Source organism: Polyodon spathula, chromosome 27 (assembly GCF_017654505.1).
Source record: "Polyodon spathula isolate WHYD16114869_AA chromosome 27, ASM1765450v1, whole genome shotgun sequence".
Classification (NCBI taxonomy): Eukaryota; Metazoa; Chordata; class Actinopteri; order Acipenseriformes; family Polyodontidae; genus Polyodon; species Polyodon spathula.
The window spans coordinates 2,997,476-3,018,566 of record NC_054560.1 but is presented as its reverse complement, the minus strand read 5'-3'; the positions used below and the strand labels follow the sequence as shown (position 1 = coordinate 3,018,566).

At 40.5% G+C, this 21,091-nt stretch overlaps 2 protein-coding genes across 4 annotated transcripts; both read right to left on the bottom strand.

The window, feature by feature from the left end:
- Positions 1 to 2,109: 2,109 nt before the first annotated feature.
- On the bottom strand, positions 2,110 to 5,619 carry LOC121301129 (zinc transporter ZIP3-like). The gene is made up of 3 exons (XM_041230250.1): positions 5,541 to 5,619; positions 4,284 to 4,640; positions 2,110 to 3,771 (listed from the first exon to the last, which is right to left on the bottom strand). Exons 2-3 carry the CDS (start codon positions 4,488 to 4,490, stop codon positions 3,052 to 3,054), a joined length of 927 nt encoding a protein of 308 aa, XP_041086184.1. The 5' UTR covers positions 4,491 to 4,640; positions 5,541 to 5,619; the 3' UTR covers positions 2,110 to 3,051.
- A 2,508-nt stretch (positions 5,620 to 8,127) lies between these two features.
- On the bottom strand, positions 8,128 to 21,039 carry LOC121301408 (small glutamine-rich tetratricopeptide repeat-containing protein alpha-like). Of its 3 annotated transcripts, none has more exons than XM_041230781.1 (12): positions 20,801 to 21,039; positions 17,800 to 17,950; positions 17,416 to 17,519; positions 17,088 to 17,172; positions 16,479 to 16,578; positions 15,756 to 15,860; positions 14,838 to 14,976; positions 14,083 to 14,145; positions 13,615 to 13,652; positions 12,204 to 12,353; positions 11,688 to 11,838; positions 8,128 to 9,784 (listed from the first exon to the last, which is right to left on the bottom strand). In XM_041230781.1, the coding sequence occupies exons 2-11, from the start codon at positions 17,897 to 17,899 to the stop codon at positions 11,727 to 11,729; spliced, it is 996 nt and encodes a 331-aa protein (XP_041086715.1). In that variant the 5' UTR covers positions 17,900 to 17,950; positions 20,801 to 21,039; the 3' UTR covers positions 8,128 to 9,784; positions 11,688 to 11,726. The 3 variants fall into 3 exon arrangements, with proteins under 3 accessions (XP_041086715.1, XP_041086716.1, XP_041086717.1); XM_041230782.1 differs by having other exon boundaries at positions 11,716 to 11,838; XM_041230783.1 differs by having other exon boundaries at positions 17,088 to 17,169.
- Between the last annotated feature and the right edge of the window lie 52 nt (positions 21,040 to 21,091).

The following is a 21,091-nucleotide window of genomic DNA, read 5'->3' as shown; positions in this document are numbered from 1 at the left end:
AAAGTGCACAGGGTCGGATAAGGTCTCATCATTTCTAATTCAGGCATCAATCTTCAAAGCGCCTTGCCCTGCATCAGGTGTTGCTCAGACCAATGACAATATGCATTAGTTACCATGGATTTAAAAAGACCAGATGCAGCGAGATGTTTTCAGTAAGCCAGCTTTCAGATCCTTGGGTCTGGGAGGGTGTGGTTATCCAAAACGTGGCAAATGTTGCCCATAGACATACAGAAACATTTCACAAACAATTCTTGTATAGGCTGGACTGGTTTAAAACAACAGTACAGTTTTTCTTGGTGTCCAGCAGTTATTGGTCAGGGTGCACACCAGTGTCTCACTGTGTTAAATGCTCCCGTGATCTCCGACAGCAGTAAGAATTGCAACTGTAGCTGCTGTTAGTTATGAACGAAAACAGATCAATTTAAAACAAAACACGTTATGAACAAAGTATCACTTAAAACAACATAAAACAATAACAAAAAAAATAGTATGGAAAATACAGTAACTGGCACCACGCTGGCAAATAAATATCAGTACAATAAAAAATAAATAATTTACATGTAGTCACAATAATATACATGGGGTGGATCCAGGAAAGCATTTGTAGTGAATCTGTCTGGACTGCAGTCAGGCTGAGACGCCACTAAACACTGCAGAATGCTGCCCTTTCGCACGTACGCACGCACACACGCACGCACGCACACACACGCACACACACACAGTGAACTGTGGGAACTCCTCTCCTCTCTTTTCCTCTATCCACCCCATTTATTACAATAAAAAAAGGTACAACTATTATCCCCTCTATTTTCTACCCCACAAAACAGTACCATGTGCAGACCAGCAAGATCTTCTAAAAAAAACATCAACAGCTTAGTGGAGCAAAAACCATAACCTTCAGTCCAGTGCAGGGAGTCTAGTAGAAAGCTGCCTGTTGTTTGCTGGTTTAAAATTATGGAACAGAACACCACGTTACTGGAAGATTCCCTATAGGCTACCAGTGAGACAGGATTTCACGATGTAAAATCTATTTTCTTTATCAGTCTGTTTTGTTATTTGTTATATGAAAACCTGCACCATAATCACAGCTGGACAATGTGCAGCACACACAGAACCAGGGCTGAGGTCCATTCCAATTCCATTACCTTTTAATCAATTCCAAATTCCAATTCCTTCAAAAGGAAATCCTTTGAAGGAATTGGAATTTGGAATTGATTAAAAAGGAACTGACCCCTAGCCTGCACAGAACTATATAAACAGGCTGATGAACCAAATCCAGTGGAGAAATTACCTTGAATACAGATCACTTGTGGCATTCTTAAACCCAACGTTTCATGTGTCCAGCGTTTGTCATTTTCAAAAGTAAGCGAGTTGACAATTTAATTTCTGGAACAAAATAATCAGCCATAGTTCTGCATATATAATCTTTGCACGTTGGCCATAAACATTTCAGATTCATTTAGTGTCCCTTTGTATGCAAGAAACTGTTACTTGCAACTCTGAATGCAAAGAATTTGACAGCCATCAGCTACAAGGGTTGCTGTATATTGTTCAGTAAGCCATGAGTTGGTTGCTTGATTGAGACAGCCATGTGCCATTGTCTTCAAATAATTAAATACAGAACATGCACATATTAAATACAGAAGTTGCATTAAAACAGATGTAGTACAACTATTAATACATCAAAAATCTATCTGTAGTGACTATTCTGATTAATCCCCATCTATACACAACTCAAACTACACATAAAACCCTTTGCTCTTTAAGAGATTTCAGATTGCTTAGTGTTTTTTTATTCTACAACCCTGGCTTATAATACCCTCCTATATTACAGTTGCAAGTTCCCTTGATATACAGGACAGAACTAAACGGTGCACAGCAGTGGTGAAGAGGGCACCATTTCATTTGGAATTGGAAGTCTTAAGAGAATAGAAATGACCCCTAATATATTTAAGTGGGGTATTAGTGTGTTACTGGTGTTCCACGCCCCCACGTGTCGCTACAACTGTTTAAATAACGTAACTGTCGTGTTTCTTTTCATTGTTAACATCCTAACAACTTGGTTTTAATTTAGTAAATCACCAATCATTTTATTATAATTTTCTCCCAATTTGGAATATCCAATTATTTTTAGGCCCAGCTCACCACTACCACCCCCGTGCTGACTCGGGAGCGGCGAAGCTGAGCAAACGCTGCCCTCTGAAATTCTGCTATGTGTGTCAGGGAAGGAGTGCAGTGCTCCACTTATAGTCCCTTACCAGGTGCAGCTTGCTGTAGTCATAAATATCACCTTCACTTGCGTAGCTAATCACAAGACAAAAACAACATAAGTGGGTCGCTGTAACTTTTGTCTCAGTTAGTGTGTACTGGAACACCACGGGGCTACGGTCCTAATCCCAACAATCATAGCATGTATTAAAATACATTAGATTTAAAACGGGTATGTATTAACACACTGTTCAATCATTGGAAAATGGCTTGGGTTTGCATGCAAGCGTACCATTTTTAATTATAATTAAACAGCTGACTTTGTTAGTTTGTTGTAGGGTTAGTGAACTGTTGATCCTAATGTTCATGCAAGTTTTCATTAAAAATGGTTTAGGACAATAACTAACTATGGTATGATAATACTTACAGTCTGCAGACTTGCCATGCCTAAAGGTGGCCCACTACAAAATCTAATTTGAGTGTGAAAGTCTTAGACTATAATATTTTCAAGATTTATTTTGCGCTAATGAATGTCAGTAACAAGTTTCATTTGCCTGGATGTTCTTCTTAAACATTCAGTACACTGTACTCTATGGAATGCATATCATAAGCCCCTGGGGTTGTAATATAGAAACTTAAGGGTGACTTGCATTTATGACATCAACTATATGGGGGGATATGCATCCTCTGCAGGGGATCGATTACTGCCATCAGCCATACCTGGTACAGGATGGTTTGCAAACAGCACTGAGATCACTGTCCTGAGCTGACACAGGGTCTCAAGGAAAACCTTGCCAGTACTGGTGTCTCTTGTTCCACAAATAAAGATACTGGTCCTTCACCTTACCACTGGACAAAGACCAGGCCGGCCAGCACTGCGTAGCCCAGAATGAGAAAAAGCACCTTGAGGAGCCGGTCTTGCTTGTCCTCCAGCTCATGGGCTAGGATCTCAAGGAACGTCACGAAGACAAAGGTGCCGGCCGCCACGCCCTGCAGTACCACCGATACGATGCTGCCCGCCAGGTTCTGGACGCTCTCGATGCCCATGCCCACTGCGGCGCCGAGGGGGATCATCAGGCTGACTATGGCGGCCAGTTTGGCTGCGTCCCTCATGGGCAGAGTGGCCTTGGCTATGCTGACGCCTAGGGCCACAGCCGCTAGGGTCTCATGGATAGCCACGCCCAGGAAGAGGCTGAACAGCTTGGGTCCTTCGTCCTGCAGCCCCAGGGCTAGCCCCTCGAAGACGGAGTGGGCGGACAGGGCAAAGACCAGGCTGGCCAGGCGAAGCGGTCCAGCGCGGGTCAGCTCAGAGGGGAGCAGGTGGCCGTGGCCGCGGTGGTCTCCGTGGGAGTTGGCGATGAAGGGGCTATCATTCTCCGAGTCACTGCCTGCCTCCGAGCCGCCCGCGTTGAAGGTCTCCAGGTCTATGAAGGACGGCTTCTCTTTGCGGAAGGTCAGCACGGCCTGCTCTACGAACACCGTCAGGAAGAAGCCCAGCATCATCATGGTCTCTGCCAGGGGGTAGTCCGACTGCACACTCAACAGCTTCAGCACCTCCGCCACCTGGGAAAGAAAGGGGAGCAGCGGGTTAAACAAAGGGCTCTATTCACACAACTGTAACTCAAGAGCTATTCAACATAAAGTATTACAAGAACTGCTGGCAGAGGATATGCCCTCACATCACTTTGAACGACCTACAGTATTTCTATATAAGGCACAATAACTATGAGTTATAGCTGGATTGCCTTTTTTCTAAAGTAATCCATTAATACAAAACAGTGGTAGAATTGTGTAAAATTATTTTGACAAATGTTCTGACTAAATGTCTATCAAACATTTAGAATTTTGTTTTTTAAAACTGTCTCAAAATATCACCATGCAAGTGATCCCATTTTCCCCCTTCTGAATCCATTTTATCCACTGGTGTGATCCACATGGCTATACAGTTCAATAAATGAATGTAAAAATTACGCCACAAGATATGGCCTTCATTAATCTGTCCCCAGTCCTACCACAGCATGCACTGTGAAGCTTGCCCTGGTTTTCTGGTGGATAATAAGAAGGGTTACAGGTACCTTTTCTCGCACGGCTGGAAGCAGTGCGTTGAAGCAGGTGGCCAGGAAGACGCCCCCTCCGAAGGAGTTGCACAGAGCCAGGAACTTCCGGGAGCGCTGGGCTTTCTTATAGTCCACTGGAATCATCCGTACGGGCACCAGCGAGCCCAGCATCATGAGCACAAACACGCCAAGCAGGCACAGCAGCTTGGCCACCACGACCTCCATTCTGAGGGGTGTGAGAGGGGCAGGGCGCTATGAACAAGGAGGCCAGATCAGACAGCAGGGGCTCCGCAGCTTCAGGCATTGAGATGAGAGACAGGGGATGAAGGCTTGTCTGTTCTCAGCACATCATAAAGCACTGCCCTTCAGCTGAAACTGAAAACACACACACACACATTGAGCTGCTGTAACACGGTATTTGTTAGAGACATTATCCAGAGGTGTGTATGAGGCATGTAATGTAATACTGTAATCGTTCACTACGGAAACCTTCCTCCAAACCACTTACACCTGCTGTACTGCCCGTTCCGGCTCTACTTCTTTAAAGGGGAAAAGCCTAGCATTAAGCGAGGCCCTGCGTTTTCGCTAAGGTAGAATATTACAGCAGTTTCTGAGGGGAGGGAAACCAAACTCTCACAGCAATCTCGTTGGATCGATGCTGAATCGAGACGAGAAAGCCCCGCCCACACAGAAAGGTAGCGAGATTCCTGTTACGACATTTAAAAAAAAAAAAAAAAAAAAAAAACAACTTTAAATTTCGTCCTGGGAAATGGTAGAACAACAGTAAAATAAGCCAGCTAATAAGATTGAACAAGAGGGGGCTATTCGAGTGTTTGGGTGCATTGTTGTGACGGGCTGTGATGTTGGTTTTCTTTATTAATGGAGTAAAGCGATGAACGGATTTTTTCCTATTTGCCCTGAATTTTTAATAAAACAGCAAATAAAAGTCTAAACTAGTTCTAGCTCTTATTTCAAGCTGGTTAGTGTGTAATTGACCCGAGTCAGCAATATGTAAACCACCGGAAAACTGTCGTGCAATATAATTTACAAAGTAATCACAATTCCAAAATATCACGATCTTTCAAATTACAGTAATTTCTTGTTTGGGATTTTTCAATAATAATTATCAGCGACGCAGTTGTGTCGTAACTATTCAGCCATTTCTCTTAGAATTTATAATATTTTGTTACAATGGCAGAAGTAAAGATGCATGTGTTTGAAATTATTCTTTATTTTAGATTATTTTTTTATTTTTTAATAAAACACAAAGCTCACCTTCCTTCCTTCGCGGAAACTTCCGCCTCCTGATATGTTGTTTTCCTAATCTAATCTCCGCCCTTTGCCTTACAGTGATTGGTCGAGAAGAATACCTCTGCGACGTGATTCGTAGAGAAGCCTGTCTGTTAAGAAACCCCTGTGCGCTGTGAAATAGACTCCCCCATTCGAGCAGGCTTTGCTGATGCAATTAACACAGTTCTGCATTGTGTACCCCGAACACAAATGCAAATAATCCCCACACGGGGTCTTAACTAACAGGGTACAGATATTTAAAATCAATTGATACAGTCGTAAATTTTGTACGAAATGCTAAAGCTAATTATACTACGTTTTTTTTGGTTTTAAAAAACTTACACTGGAAACAGACAACCAGTTTATTTTAAAAGACAAAATGAGAAGTCACAAGAAAGTTGCACAAGTAAACCCATTTACAAGACACACTGTATTGCATGGGATAAATATTTGCTTATTATTTTTTAATGGTGGCAAAATGTGATACATTGCATTAAAAAACAATATAAAAGATTGGAAAATATGATAAACGCAATAAAAACAGGTGTAAAGACTGAAAACATGCCCTACCGGATTTGAATGGCCGTTTCCCTGCTTTGCACTGCGTACCACTTTTTAACCTGTACCTGAAAATAACACCAGACCCTAAAAAAAAAGCTTTGGTTTACTACAGAGCCAGATGGCACGTTTATGGTTGGTTTCACAGACCCAGATTAGTGCTAATCTTGGACTACCTCATGCTAATTTAGATACAGTAGTTCAAGACCAGTACTAACCCAGGTATGTGAAACCAGCGTTTAAGGCCGGAAACAATCATCAGTTATATTAATGGTCCTAACGAGTAGAGGTATAACTTGTAGTTTAATAACGTGGCCAAGAATTGGAAAGGGGAGGTGCAGTGGGTGTGCAGCAGTTAGAGGTGTTTTTTTTTTTTTTTTTGTAGTTTAATGTGAAAACAGCAATAGTGATACAAACACTGTATTCAATTAAGAAGCATTCTTAAAAAATAGACAAATAAACAAATAAAAACAATTGTGCAGTTTTAAAACTATTTTAAATCTGTATCCTAGTTCTAAACTTTGGAAATCTGGTCACTGTGTCTTAGTAGGTTTGCATGAATTGTTCCAGTTTCCATTGGGTACAATGGAGCTATTATTCAAAATAGAAAGTGACAACACAAAATAGTTTGATTTGCACAAAGTTACACACACATCTTCACTGCAGATTGAACATTTTTGACTGATCTTTTCTTGTGTGTTTTTATGTCTACTGTGTTTTCCACTAGCATTCTGAGCTACTTTTACACATTATGAGAGAAATGATTATTACATACATTGGATCTGTGATATAGATTATAAAGTGCCTCAAAGTCAGATTTTTTTTTTAAATCAAAGTTATATCAAACATTGCAAACTGCTTTGGCTAAATACTGCATTTTTTTAGCAGTTAATGTGTCAGTACATATTAATTCCTCTGAGGCATATTGGCCACATCAGAATGAACTAAGAAACTACAAATCACAGAATATTTGATATACAATACTGCAAATTGTTGCACCTTACTGCTATCTCATGTCTATCAAAACCTGACATATGAAATGTCTACTTTAGGCCACTGAAATTACTAACTGTAACTTAAAAAGAATGAGCTATAAAACTAACATCATAATAGAAATTGGTTTTACTGCAAGTTAAAGGAAAAAAGTGTCACTATGCAGGGCGTTACAAGGGAACGTTTTTACTTCAGGAATTAATAAAGAACAGAAAAAGAAAAGAAAAAACACAGCTTGACTTTAACCTTCCTATTAGGTTTCGGGTCTATTTGACCCGACTAGTTTCCAATTAGCTTAACTGCTAGATTTTCTGTATAATATTTTATGGCTTTTCCTAAGTTGGGGTCATGAACTTATACACAGAAAACAGAACCTTTGAGATGTTTATTTTAGAACGGGTCACATGTGCAAATAAGACGTTTTGGATCACTGTGACCCGTGGCATTTATCTATATAGATTTGTGTGCAGGAATAAAACAAACTTAGTTAATTCATTATTTTATTATTATATTTTTATTATTTCTGGAAATGGCTGCACCTGTCTGGAGATATTTATAAACAAAAAAACAAACAAACTCTCTCTCTCTCTCTCTCTCTATCTATATATATATATATATATATATATATATATATATATTATATATATATATATAGAGAGAGAGAGAGAGAGAGAGAGATATCTACAAGGCAGAGCCTAATTTTCTGTCAGTATTGCAACAGCATCTCACTGGTAAAGATAATCCAAAATGAGGAGCTCCCAGGTTGGCAGTCAAAGAAGTGTTATCACTGCTCCTGGACTAAAAGAGCATAAAAGAGTCAAACCTTTGCAAATAAAAACATTTACTCAATCTAAGGTTGTTTAAATTAGTTTGAAACTGCATCAGGTCAATATGACCCAAAACACAACAGATGTACCAAAAATCTGAACAGGTGGGTTAAAAGCCAATTCTGTGAAGCCACATGAACACAGTACACGCAAGGGACTCCCAAGATTTTAAACAGTGAGCAAAGTGTGCACCATTTGAGGTATGGGTTTTTATTGATCAATTTTGCATTAAAAAAGGTACAGTCCCAACCCACAAGAACATTAGCAGCAAAGAAAAAAAAATAGTTTTTTTTTTTTCAGGCCTACTAGAAGCAGTTTTTCAGTGGCCCCTTAAGATAAGACATTTAGAGGGTTGTCCCAGAACTGCAAATAAATAAAAAAAAAGCAGTGAATCAGGCATGGCAGAAGAAACTGCAGACTGGGAGCACTGAGTCACCTCTGCCTGTGATGTTTACAGTGTGGCTATAAAATCACTTGGGAAGTAAACAGCAATGGTGGACTAAAGGTCTTAAATCAAACAGCACTGATTGGTTGCCACAGGAAGTGCTCCATGATTAAAACTTGATTGAAACAAAAACCAGAAGCCCCAGTTGCTCTCCAGGACCAGGGTTGGAGACCCCTGCCATAGAGGGAACTGCACATTCCTAATTTACAATGATGACCAACGGAAACCACGCTGGAAGTTGTGAAAATGTGGTGCCCATCGTATGGCAACTCTGTTAAAGTGACTTTACACTGTACAAAATCTAGATAGTCTGTCCAAGTGTGGCAGTGATGCACAATCTGGTCCTTCAGATCCAGTCCAGGTCTTTACTCCAAGCAGGTCCCAAAGTAGTTAATTGAACCTGCTGAGGGTTTAGGAGCTGACTGGAACAAAAACCTGCGTAGAATCTGCACCGCTGCAGTGAGGCGACAGTGTAAGAGAACCCTTCCCCACACTGGGATTCCAAACCACTGCACAATGGGAAGTGTGCGGTTCAGTCAGCTGTGTTTTTATTTGAAACCTCCAATGAGGAATTACGTGCAAAACTGAGGAGCCAGAAAATCTTTTGTAACCCCTGGCTTGTAACGATGTACCTGCCTGAGTGGGAGGACAGGACAATCAGTGGAACAGCGCAAATGTTCAATCGCCACATGGTTTGGGAAAGAGAAAAAGCAGCCTTTATCTCAACCCCGAGATCTCATTGCACACAGGGTCTGGTTTTATAACCTCAATAGCTGCAGGGTGCTGGTGATAAAATACACCGCAGATCATAATAGTTGTCCGAAGTCTCTTCTTTACAGCTAAAACAGAACAAAGACCAAATATCTTGAGACAGGATGGCTACAATTACAACATGAGTTCCTCTGGTTCACTTCAAAAGTATACAAGATATGCACATATCTATTTATGTTTATTTAAGTATAAATACATGTTATTTAAACTTGGCAAAAGACAACAGCTTGAGATTTCAAGTCTGTGGCAGTTTACAGAATGACCCTTTTTTTGTTTTGTTTTAAAGGGAATCATGAATTACAACAGGAAACACACTGGTTGGTTTATAATAACGTACAACAATTGTTAGAAAGTACACTGACTTGATGCATTTCCGTAACAAAAATATAAACCCAAAAGGTGAATCCAAAAGAGTTCTGAGCTAATCTTATTAAAAAGTCAACAAATAGGCTTGCCTTTATTTACATGCCTGTGGCTCAGTAGCTTGATTAGCAGGGGTTAATAAAAAGAAGATAATTGGGGCCCAACATGCATGTCCTTTTGGGGGGTGGTCTTTTTATTTATTTTTTTGAAGCCTGGAGTTTCCAACAAAAAACAACAGTTGGGCTTCAGGTCACATTCAACAAAACTCCAACCTAGAGAGAAAAAAACAAAAAAAAACCAAAGACAAGCAAACTTAGTCAGGTAGATTCAGAATTCCCTAGTCACATAGATCTAACGGTATAACTCCAATCCAAGCATTTTCATTTTTAAAAAAGGATGCCTGGTACCATACAAACTGAAAAGGTATTAAAAGACAGCTGTCACTGCATGTCATTTCACCCCTTCAGCCTCTTTTCCAGTAATGTGAGACTTGCTTTTCATCCCAAAAGACCTTGCTGAGATGACTTGACTACTTAAAACCAATGCATGTTATGAAGGTTTACGATATTACTTATTTCTGACTCACCACACCCCTACATCATAATTCTAAATAAATGTAATGTTTTATTTTATGCGATATCTGGGTATCTATTACTATTGTAATTTACAGTGAACAAAAATAAACGCAACATGCAACAATTTCAAAGATTTTACTGAGTTACCGTTCATATAAGGAAATCAGTCAATTGAAATAAATTCATTAGGCCCTAATCTATGGATTTCACATGACTGGAAATATAGATATGCATCTGTTGGTCACAGTTACTTTTTAAAAAAAAAAAAAAAAGGTAGGGGCATGGATCAGAAAACCAGTCAGTATCTGGTGTGACCACCATTTGCCTCATGCAGCGCGACACATCTCCTTCGCATAGAGGTGATCAGGCTGTTGATTGTGGCCTGTGGAATGTTGTCCCGCTCCTCTTCAATGGCTGTGCGAAGTTGCTGGATATTGGCAGGAACTGGAACACGCTGTCGTACACGTCGATCCAGAGCATCCCACACATGCTCAGTGGGTGACATGTCTATTGAGTATGCAGGCCATGGAAGAACCGAGACATTTTCAGCTTCCAGGAATTGTGTACAGATCCTTGCGACATGGGGCCGTGCGTTATCATGCTGAAACATGAGGTGATGGCGGCGGATGGCACGACAATGGGCCTCAGGATCTCGTCACGGTATCTCTGTGCATTCAAATTGCCACCAATAAAATGCAATTGTGTTCGTTGTCCGTAGTTTACGCCTGCCCATACCATAACCCCACCGCCACCATGGGGCACTCTGTTCACAACACTGACATCAGCAAACTGCTCGCCCACGCGACGCCATACATGCTGTCTGCCATCTGCCCGGTACAGTTGAAACTGGAATTCATCCGTGAACAGCACACTTCTGCAGTGTGCCAATGGCCACTGAAGGTGAGCATTTGCCCACTGAAGTCGGTTACGATGAGGAACTGCAGTCAGGTCAAGACCCTGGTGAGGATGACGAGCATGCAGATGAGACAGTTTCTAACAGTTTGTTCAGAAATTCTTCAGTTGTGCAAACCCACAGTTTCATCAGCTGTCCGGGTGACTGGTCTCAGAGGATCCCGCAGGTGAAGAAGCTGGATGTGGAGGTCCTGGGCTGGCGTGGTTACACGTTGTCTGCGGTTGTGAGTCCGGTTGGAAGTACTGCCAAATTCTCCAAAATGACGTTGGAGGCGGCTTATGGTAGAGAAATGAACATTCAATTCTCTGGCAACAGCTCTGGTGGACATTCCTGTAGTCAGCATGCCAACTGCACGCTCCCTCAAAACTTGAGATATCTGTGGCATTGTGTTGTGTGACAAAACTGCACACTTTAGAGTGGCCTTTTATTGTCCCCAGCACAAGGTGCACCTGTGTAATGATCATGCTGTTTAATCAGCTTCTTGATATGCCACACCTGTCAGGTGGATGGATTATCTTGGCATAGGAGAAATGCCCACTAACAGGGATGTAAACAAATTTGTGCACAAAATTTGAGAGAAATAAGCTTTACATGTTGCGTTTCTATTTTGCTCAGTGTAGTTGGCGTCAATAATTTAAGAGAGCAAGTTCTGCCTTTAATGTTGGACCAGACTCTAGAAGCACTCACTCTACTTAAGGTTAAAGTGAGCACTGACTCGGCTGCCTGTCAGGGCTGCTCCTCATTGCTGGTGCTAGGCAGCCGACTCCGGATATGAATTCTCAGCTGTTCAATCAGATCAGGGTTCTCCTGCTGCATCTGCTGAGCAAACTGCTGTCCCCTGGAGGAATTAATAAGAGCAGACAGGCATCAGCACAGGTCCTCTTCCAAATTACACTAGAGAGAAATATTACAGGAGATGCATTAAACATGTATTTACTTATTTTGCTTTAAATAAAATGTCTGTTGCCTGAAACACTATACGCCTCTAGGTCAAGGAGAGTTTAATACAGGGATGTCCAATCAAGGTCCTAGAGGGCCATTTCACTCCAGATTTAACAGGGAAAATGATATAATTACTTACTTAAGAGTCTCAATGGATGTTTAATTGGTTCAGTTAAACAATTTAGAACAAGGCTGGAACAAAGACCAGGAGTGGAAGGACCAGCTGTAGGTTTGCTAACCCCGTTTGAGATAAACACTCACGCTTGGATAAGGCCAGATAGGTCGTTCGGCCCTGTACCTACTGGACCTGCTCCTCCTCTTCCAACTCCGACTCCAACTCCCTGTCCTGCCCCGGCTCCTGCACCAGTCGCTCCCACTGGCCCGTACGATCCCGACATCATCCCAGACATTCTGGAGAACACAGAGCAAGAAAAATTATCAGCAAGGCAGGGCTCACTCACTCTCCGGGCCACCATGTCCTACTATGGTGTCCAACAGAGGTAAACAGCCACTAAGGGGAAAGGGTCATTCAGTTCCTCAATCCCATGCAGGTTATACATATATGGAAAGCTTCTCACTCTGCAAAATCACAGAGTTTCTCCAATTTTACTTTCATACATGTTTATTTGTCTGTCAGACTTCAACACATAAAAACTAAACATAACATCCCCACCCCATAGCGATGAAGAGTGTCTGTGTCTACACGCAAGAGAAATGTGTTACATGTCACAGGACTGCTATAATAACCGTCGTATTGGGTCAGAGGTCACCAAGGCTTTAAAATTCCCCTCAATCTTCAACAGAACAATGACAGGACCAGAGATAATGCTGCTATTAAAATGGAAAATAAAATTATAAATCAGCTTTCTCATCTTTTTATTTATTTATTTATTTATAAGCCTGGTCCTTTACCTGCTTCAGTAGAGAGATTATGCATTGTGCTGAGATATAAGTGACGCACACACACACACACAGGCAGGCAGGCAGGCACACAGACACGATGCAGACATTCTGAACAGCCATTTAGAAAAAGAGTTTAGGCCAAAACCTTTTAGTTAATTCACACAAAAGTAAAAGCACAAGCTTCATCAGTAAACACAATAATCATCGTCTATGATTTCCTCATTTCAGGTTATGTGACACAGTCCCCTTCCAACTGCATGCCGTACAAAAAGTACAGCCAACAGCATCACATTCCAAAATGCTATTTGTAGCCAATTATTCTAATCACAAAACATTACATACTCCAGATGAGATCTAGCGGTTTGTTACAGTGAAGGTTATGAGGATTGCACAACTTTGCACTTATTTTTTCCATCAAAACTGGTATAATATCTAGTATATAACAGTAAAATGCAGATTACTGCATTCCAAACAGATTCCCTTTTCAACAGTCAACAAAACAGTGTCCTGGGGGTTGGTGAATCTTTCTTAAAATCACAAGACATGCTAACCTGGCACGGAGGCAATATGGCTTTGCATATTCTCCATGCCCCGCTCATGGTGTCACATGATGTATCTTCTTACTGGGCATCTTTAAAGCATAGGAATGTTTGGCAGAAACACCACAGTATTGACAAATGCAATATTCATAGCTCCACTTAATATAAATGGATGCATAAGAAAAGTGCAACACATTTATATGCATGGGCCTCTGTCGTAAGACACTTACAGTTGTTGTACTTGTGGGTTGGTCATCAGAGATGATGCCTAAAAACAAAAATAATATTCAAAACCTCACCTTTATAATCCTCCTCACACATGCAACCAGCGCACACAGCAAGCAGTTTTTTATTTTTTTTTTTATTTTTAATTATTATTATTATTATTATTATTATTAACAAGGGTTTCAAGTACTCTATAACCTGAGCTGCGATTGTTGTTAATCACAAAGCCGGATATATTTAAATGTTACATCACTACACCTACATAAGAACAGTAAGTAACAGCTGTAGGATCACAAATTATGCAGAATCAACTTTTTCAAATCCTTGACATTCAATACATTGCACAAGGTTATTCTATTTATTTTAAAAGGCATAGTCAATGCAATACCAAACCCACACCTTTTCTCTTACCCACCCTGCATATATCGCTCCCCAATGCCCGATCACTGTACGAATGAGGCCAGTAACCTTACCATGTTCATGAAGCCAGGGTTGCTAAGCAATCCAGCCAGGTCAACTCCACCCACACCGCCTGTCTAGTTGAAGAGGAAAATTATATTTAGAATGAAGTCATAAACAGGTTGGCCTTGAATTGAACTTTTGTGCTTAATCAGGCTGTAATAGAATTGCAGGCTTTGGAAGATGTTATTTGATGTTGCAGTAAAGCATTGCACAGTGGTTTAAGTCACCAGAAAACCCCAGAGATCCATTACTGTCCTGTACCATTGACAAGGCAGAAGCTGTCACTTGGATTATACATATAAAAGCATACACTTTCATTTGACAGCTTTACCTCTAGCCAATTATGACATACCCCTTTGTCCTCCAAGATCAAGCAACAAAACACAATTTCAATCACTTGTCCAAGTTCTGATTCTGTATTACAGTTATCATAACTGCTTGTTTCATTGTTACAATTGTTGTCATGAACTGAGCAGTCAAACACACTGATCAATAGTTTCAAATCTGCAGTGACTTATACACACACCAACATAAAACAGAGGCGGGAAGAGGGCTCCCACTGCATAGAGGTGGTCTATTCCGCATTTTACTATGAGCTGACAAAAAAATGTATTGGTTCAAACTACCATGCTTTATTTCCATCCCTGCAACCCTCCTTTTATTAGATGGCCACTGATTTGAGCTCACTTTGTCATGGCCATTTAATATAATGCGTCTACTCTGCAATACAACTACTATTTTGATACTTATTGATTTCAGTACTTACTGGACTGGGAAGCTCCCTCATTTTCTGCTCGGCTATTTTCAGGTTGGATTTGTACGTGTTGTTGTCTGGGTCAAGCTCCAAGGCTTTCTTGTAGTAATTCACTGCTTCTGTGTGCTTATTTAAACTAGCCAGGGCCAACCTGCACCGAACAATTACAAAACTAAGCTTACAACGAGACTACACACTAAAACAAGGATGACAAAAACACTTCATACACGTAGGGGCAAATCTAAACAACCTGCATTCTACTGGGATAGGCTACTGCACAGCTGGATATTACTAGAGCACTTGACAGCACTGGCGAGTCCTTACGGATTACATAACCCAACTATTTTCAAGGGTAATCCCAGGATAACAATAAGTGGTTCATTCTCTAATAAAACCCAGTCCTGGCTTATCCAGTTTAGGTTGATCCCATAGTGTTGCCTAAACATCACAAATGAACTATAAATTATAATAATTAATAATAAACACAAATTATTATGTAGCGCCTTTCATAGTGAACCACCATCACAAAGCGTTTTACAGAGACTAAGGTCTGTGAACTATGCATCAGCTGAAGAGTAACTTACAACAACGTCTCACCTGAAAGCACAGGAAGTTAAGTGACTTGCTCAGGGTCACAAAATGAGTCAGTGGCTGAGCTGGGATTTGAACCTGGGAGGTTATAAGCCAGTTTCCTTAACCACTGGACCACACAGCCTCCAACAATAGCATTAAACGTAACCAACTGTATTGTTACGGAAAATGTAAAAACCGGCCATCTCTATTTAGGAGGAGGATAAGACTTTAAAAAGCTCCGCTGTAAATAAAAACAAAACAGTAAAGAGTAGATGAACTATCAAACAGTGCTTGAGATGCTGTCTTGCACGTTTTAGTACTGGCCCGCGACAGGGCAGAACCCCAGTCAGTACGCACCCCATTCTGCCGAATGCTTTACTGTAGTTCGGGTCGATGCTGATGGCTCGCTCGCAGTCCTGCACTGCTCCAGCATAGTTCCCCAGCTTACTGTAAGCGGCAGCCCTGTTTGTAAAATATAACCAAAAAAAAAAATAAAAAAATACAACATACTCTAAAACATGTTGGATTGTCCTCCCACCAATTCTGAGCATTTTCAATGACTTCTAAATGTGAAATATGGCAATTTTAGGACAAAGATCAATGCAGTTTTTATACCAAGCCCAATCTGAAACCAAATTTACATTTACAAACCGAACTGAACACTGATGTAAATGGAATGTCCCTGACAATGTGTGATCGGATGCAAGTCATTTTCACAATGGCCATGATCCAACAGAATACAAACATACTGCGAATAGCAGATAGTAAACTAGCAGGTGAATTCATATCCAGACTGCACCAAATTACTGAGATTTAACCAAGAACAAAACTAGACTAGATAACTTCTGGAGATCTAACTTTGCCTTAGATTTCAATTTCCAGTTCCCAACAATGAATTCAGAAGCAGATATCATTAACAAAAAGGTCACACAGTTCTCCAGAAGAATTTCCACGACATTTATAATTGAGACTGGAATGGTTTAGCAGTATTATATTGCAATATGAAATTAGTTCTTATAGGGGAACAATGACATTTGTACAGAACAAAGAATACTGACCCTTCCAGGTTTCATATCATACCTGTTGCAGAAATATACTGCATTGCATGGGTTTAACTCAATAGCTTTTGAATAGAAATCCACCGCTTGTCCAAAATTCTCTACCTTCATTTGTTCATTGCCTATACGAGAAAAAAAAAAGAAATTAACCATTTCACAAGCACAAAAAAAAAGCAAGACAATACAGCCTAGTTAAAAAAACATGGATTAGTATTGCCCTCCTCCTGCAGCCTAAAATAAACGGATCACTGTAGTTTCCAGCTTTCTACCCCTGTTTCAATAGTTACAGCAGAACTGTCTTCATACACCTGGAGAAGTGTTTCTCCAAGAGTTTCAACAATCACAGCTCACGTATGCATTTGAATAAATGGTGAAAGGAAAAATAAAAGCACAGTAGAGATACTGTACTACCACTGCAGGTAACACTCACTGTACAGTCATTTATGAAAATTACCCTAAATCCCTGTAAACACTAACTTTTCCAGCTTCCATTGTTTTACTGTGTGTATATGGAACATCCTCATGTTTTTATGCATTACAAAAAATAACGAAGTGAAACTAACAAAATGTAAATTCACAGGACACACGCGCAGACGCAGAGGCACAAACACAGACACAGGTGCAGACACACCTTCTGTTTTGAATCTCTCTGCTTCAGCTGCCTCTTCCTCCGTTGGGGAGTCTAGCATGGCACTAACTGTTACCCGAGGAGCCTGCTGCACAAGCATTAAAACAAATATATTCAAACATACCAATAAAGGCACAAGTTCCTGTATTTCTTCAATTAACCAACACAATATGTTTATTTTGATGAAGTTTCATAAGGTTTCCTGACAATGTTTCAATATTTTATTAGAGTATTCCGCAGGTGAAACGGCTCAGCCAACACGGCTTTCATGTTGTTAAAAATCATCAATTGCTGGGCGAGAGCAAGCAGAGAATTGAGCGAACCTTCTTACCTTGAGTGTGGCTGCTGCAAAGAGCTCTGGGAGTGTCTCTGAGACCGCGAGATTCGAGTCGTCAATAGAAACCCCGAAAGCTGTTTCTAGGCACTGGACTGCAACTGGGAAACAAGATAGTGTGAAAAAAATATATACTGTACAGTGCTATTAGACTAATGCTGGTAAACTACATATATTATTAGAAATGTTAAATCTGGTTGAAGAGCCTGTGAATACAGATGCTCTGTAGTGAAAGTCCTTAATAAAAACATGGAAATGATTGTGCTTGAATATCAGCATTTCAATTTTTTCCACCACTTTATTCCAATGAAGGCAACTCAAAGCAGTGTTGGCACATGGTTTCCAGCTGAACAGCAACACGCTTTGAGGAAGCTATCTTACCTTCTAAGCTCTCCTGTGCGTCTGAGGACAGCCCCCCAGAGTTCAGCTGGTCATGTAGAAACTGGATGATGGAGTATGCCAGGCGCTGTGTGTCCGCCATCTCCAAGTGTGGGGCTCAGCTTCAGATCAGTAGCTTAGGATTGTGGTTGGCCTATAATGAAAACAAAGGATGGTACATCTGGAACATGCATATCCACTGTCATGGATAAAAACACCAATATACAGCAGCAGTGTCATTTGCAACTGTCAAGTGATGCATGCTGTTCTGGAGATAGCTTTCAGTCATTAACCCAGTCAGAGACCAAAAAGTATGCAAAAGGCAGTAACCTACGTAGGGCTACCGATTCGCCACGATTGTGGAATTAATCATTGGGAAAGGAATTAAGCATTTTGGGAATGGAATTTTACAGTGCTGTCTTTTTTTGCACTACACCCCAGCCAAGTTGAGTGAATTTATCACGTGGCTTCACTAAGGAGTCTCTACTGAAACTCAACACTGCGTCTGCACCAACGAAGAAAAAGACAGAGCTAAAACATTTTCTGATAATCTATACGAGGGTGGCAGGGTACTATTCTGCAAATGTTGCTGTCATTCGATTGATCGTGTATGAGTGAATATCATACTGCCAGTCAAACACGTAGAGAACAAGAAAGCAAGAGACAGCATCAAATGCAAAGCACTGCATTCTGCTATGACGAAAAACTGAGACGCAAGGTACTTACGTTGAAGACAGGGCATTTCCAAAGCAAAGATGCAAATTAATTGCATATTTCATTACTGTTTAGTTTATTTCTTTCCACTCTGCCTGCATGTAATTAATTTATAATTAAATAAATTATATTATTTGCCGATGAAGAAACAAGCTCAAAGCTATTTTTCTAGCTATAAATTCCAGAAAGGCAATTGATCGCTTTACTGTGTAAAGGATGTAGTTACTACACTACACACCACATTGGCGTAATTTACACAGGGGACAAGCCCCCCTCACTTTTTCATTATTTCAGCTCGAATAAGCTTTATGCATGCATCAGCTGCAGAAACTGCCCACAATTTACTATTCCCTGGAATTGAAAATCAGTAGCCCTATGATTGTAAACTTTTAAAGAAGCTGTACTGAGGAATTAATAATTTAAGAGTGACATGGATGCATGTTAGGGCACATCCATCAGTGATAAAGGCAACCTTGCTGATTAACAGTGAAACTAGATTTACAACCGGAGCTCCAGTGAAGCAACAAATGTTCCTTAATATTTAAATGCTACTTGAAAAACAAGTAATGCAGCTGGCGTCTTTCGCTGAAGACATTTTAAAGAAATCGTGCAGCTCTGTGCAGCGTGTGTTCAATCATTTACTGGAAGCAAACTAAACCGGCTGCCCACTTCCTAAATGTCGTGAGGTAGTGAGTCAATAAGGCACACACTTGCTGTTTTTATATTTAAAGTGATAAAAAAAAAAATATATATATATCACACACTCATACCTTCCCAAAATAGGAATTTTAGCAGAGATATTACAAGTCAAGGTACATTTCACAGAAATTGTGAAATCTGTGCTAACCGTGAAAAACACAGACTTAATAATAACATTTTGCTAACTCTCTTCTGTATGGAGACAGTCAACAGCCCTACATTACAAAGACTTTGCCAAAACTTAGTAGAAGTAATCCTAGACATGAGCTCCAAGCAGCAAGTCCACTGCAGAAACAGACTTCAATTACAATGATAGCTGGCTTGTGTACAATAATCAGCTACGCTTCTCCAGCCTCATTAATCTTCTCTTAATGTTTGCCCAATCGCAGTAACTTGATCATGACTCAGTACTTCACTTCCAGCTATTATTATCTTTTCTGCAGTCTGTCAGAGCAAAGCCCTGCTTTCCCTTGCCGACGCTGGCTCCATTAAAATCACAATTTAAGTGTTTTCTTAAACTGGATGGCCTTTAGGACCTTACAAGCACACCAGGCTGCATCGAACCGTGGGTAGAAAATAATTTAGATACATATACCATGAAGCCAACCATCCGTGACATCCCACTCTTTCCTCGACTTGACGTGTTTATAAAGCGTTTGTAGATTTACACAAGAATTAGCTCCAGGTACAGTATAAAGCTGAAGGGCCCCGTTTACACTAAAACAGATGGCATGGGCTGCTATATTCTTCCATAGACTAGGTATGCCGCTGATTCGACGTGCAGCAATAGGTTATAAATGACATATTTAAGCACAGAAGCAAAATAAGACGCATTTTGCATACAATAATATAGCTCATGGTAATACCACTATGCAATGGCAGTCTTATTTCCACCTCGGCTTCATTAGAATGCCAAAACTAAAAAGATGAACGAACATTCCTAATCGCCTAAAATTAAATGGTATGGATGATAATGAACGATTACTGAGGCTGGACTAGAGAAGTGGGGTTTACTGTGTTTAATCTCGTTGGCATTAAGTCTACCGCTACATTACAGGGGGTGCTTCACAAACCCCACCTTGTGCGTTACCTAGGGCTCCATCCCACCGCTACGGATGAAACTACGACTCATTTAAAAGCAGTTTCTCCCAGTCCTGGTTTTACTACCAGCTTGATTAGTCCCTGAACTGTCAATGCGATAGGAATTAGTTCACAGAAGTCTCCGCCTTCCCTGTGTCAGTTCGTTGGAAAAATGAAATATGAAATTTAAAACGCAATCAATATAAAATGCCAGTTGTGTGGGCTCGATCAATGCTATACTAGTAAGTAGTTTCTGGTAGCGCACAATGGTGTGGCAGGTATAGTTTTCTGTTAGCAGGTTTGAAGAGGATGGTAGAATATTCCAGCTCCTTTGAGCAAGGCCTTACCGTATATCATGGAAAAAAACGAGTCAAAACACAAAGGCTCGCTGGCACCTCACAAACAAGGCTTACTCGCCCCCACTCAAGGGGGTGTTTCTGCATTATGAAAGCCCGCTACTAGAAAAAAAAAAGAAAATGTTTTTCTCGTTATACAAAAACTTCACTCTTACCTCTTGCCTCCAGTTCTCGCTCTGTCGAGTGACTGCGCCTGCGTTGCTGTTCGTCAGTCTCTTACTAACGTCTTTTTTTTTATTTTAACTTCAATGTGAATTAAAAAAAAACAAAAAAAAACAAAACAATATATCATATGAAATTAAATAAAATCGAAATGTACTGATTTCTGCTTCCTTCTCAACCACAGCAAATAGAGAATTATGAGCGACACCGAATCGTGTTGTACGAATTGGCGTCAATATGAACCAATGGGATGTATTTTAAATCGGGAAACGTATCCAACTTAA

Excerpts from the sequence above, each read along its gene's own strand:
- LOC121301408 (XM_041230781.1), bottom strand. The coding sequence starts at position 17,899 with ATGGCGGACACACAGCGCCTGGCATACTCCATCATCCAGTTTCTACAT. Across the intron at positions 14,977-15,755 it reads AAAGCATTCGGCAGAATGGG|GTTGGCCCTGGCTAGTTTAA; the intron begins GTGCGTACTGAC and ends TGTTCGGTGCAG. Across the intron at positions 13,653-14,082 it reads ACCCTGGCTTCATGAACATG|GCATCATCTCTGATGACCAA; the intron begins GTAAGGTTACTG and ends TTTTGTTTTTAG.
- LOC121301129 (XM_041230250.1), bottom strand. The coding sequence starts at position 4,490 with ATGGAGGTCGTGGTGGCCAAGCTGCTGTGCCTGCTTGGCGTGTTTGTG. Across the intron at positions 3,772-4,283 it reads TTCCAGCCGTGCGAGAAAAG|GTGGCGGAGGTGCTGAAGCT; the intron begins GTACCTGTAACC and ends TTTCTTTCCCAG.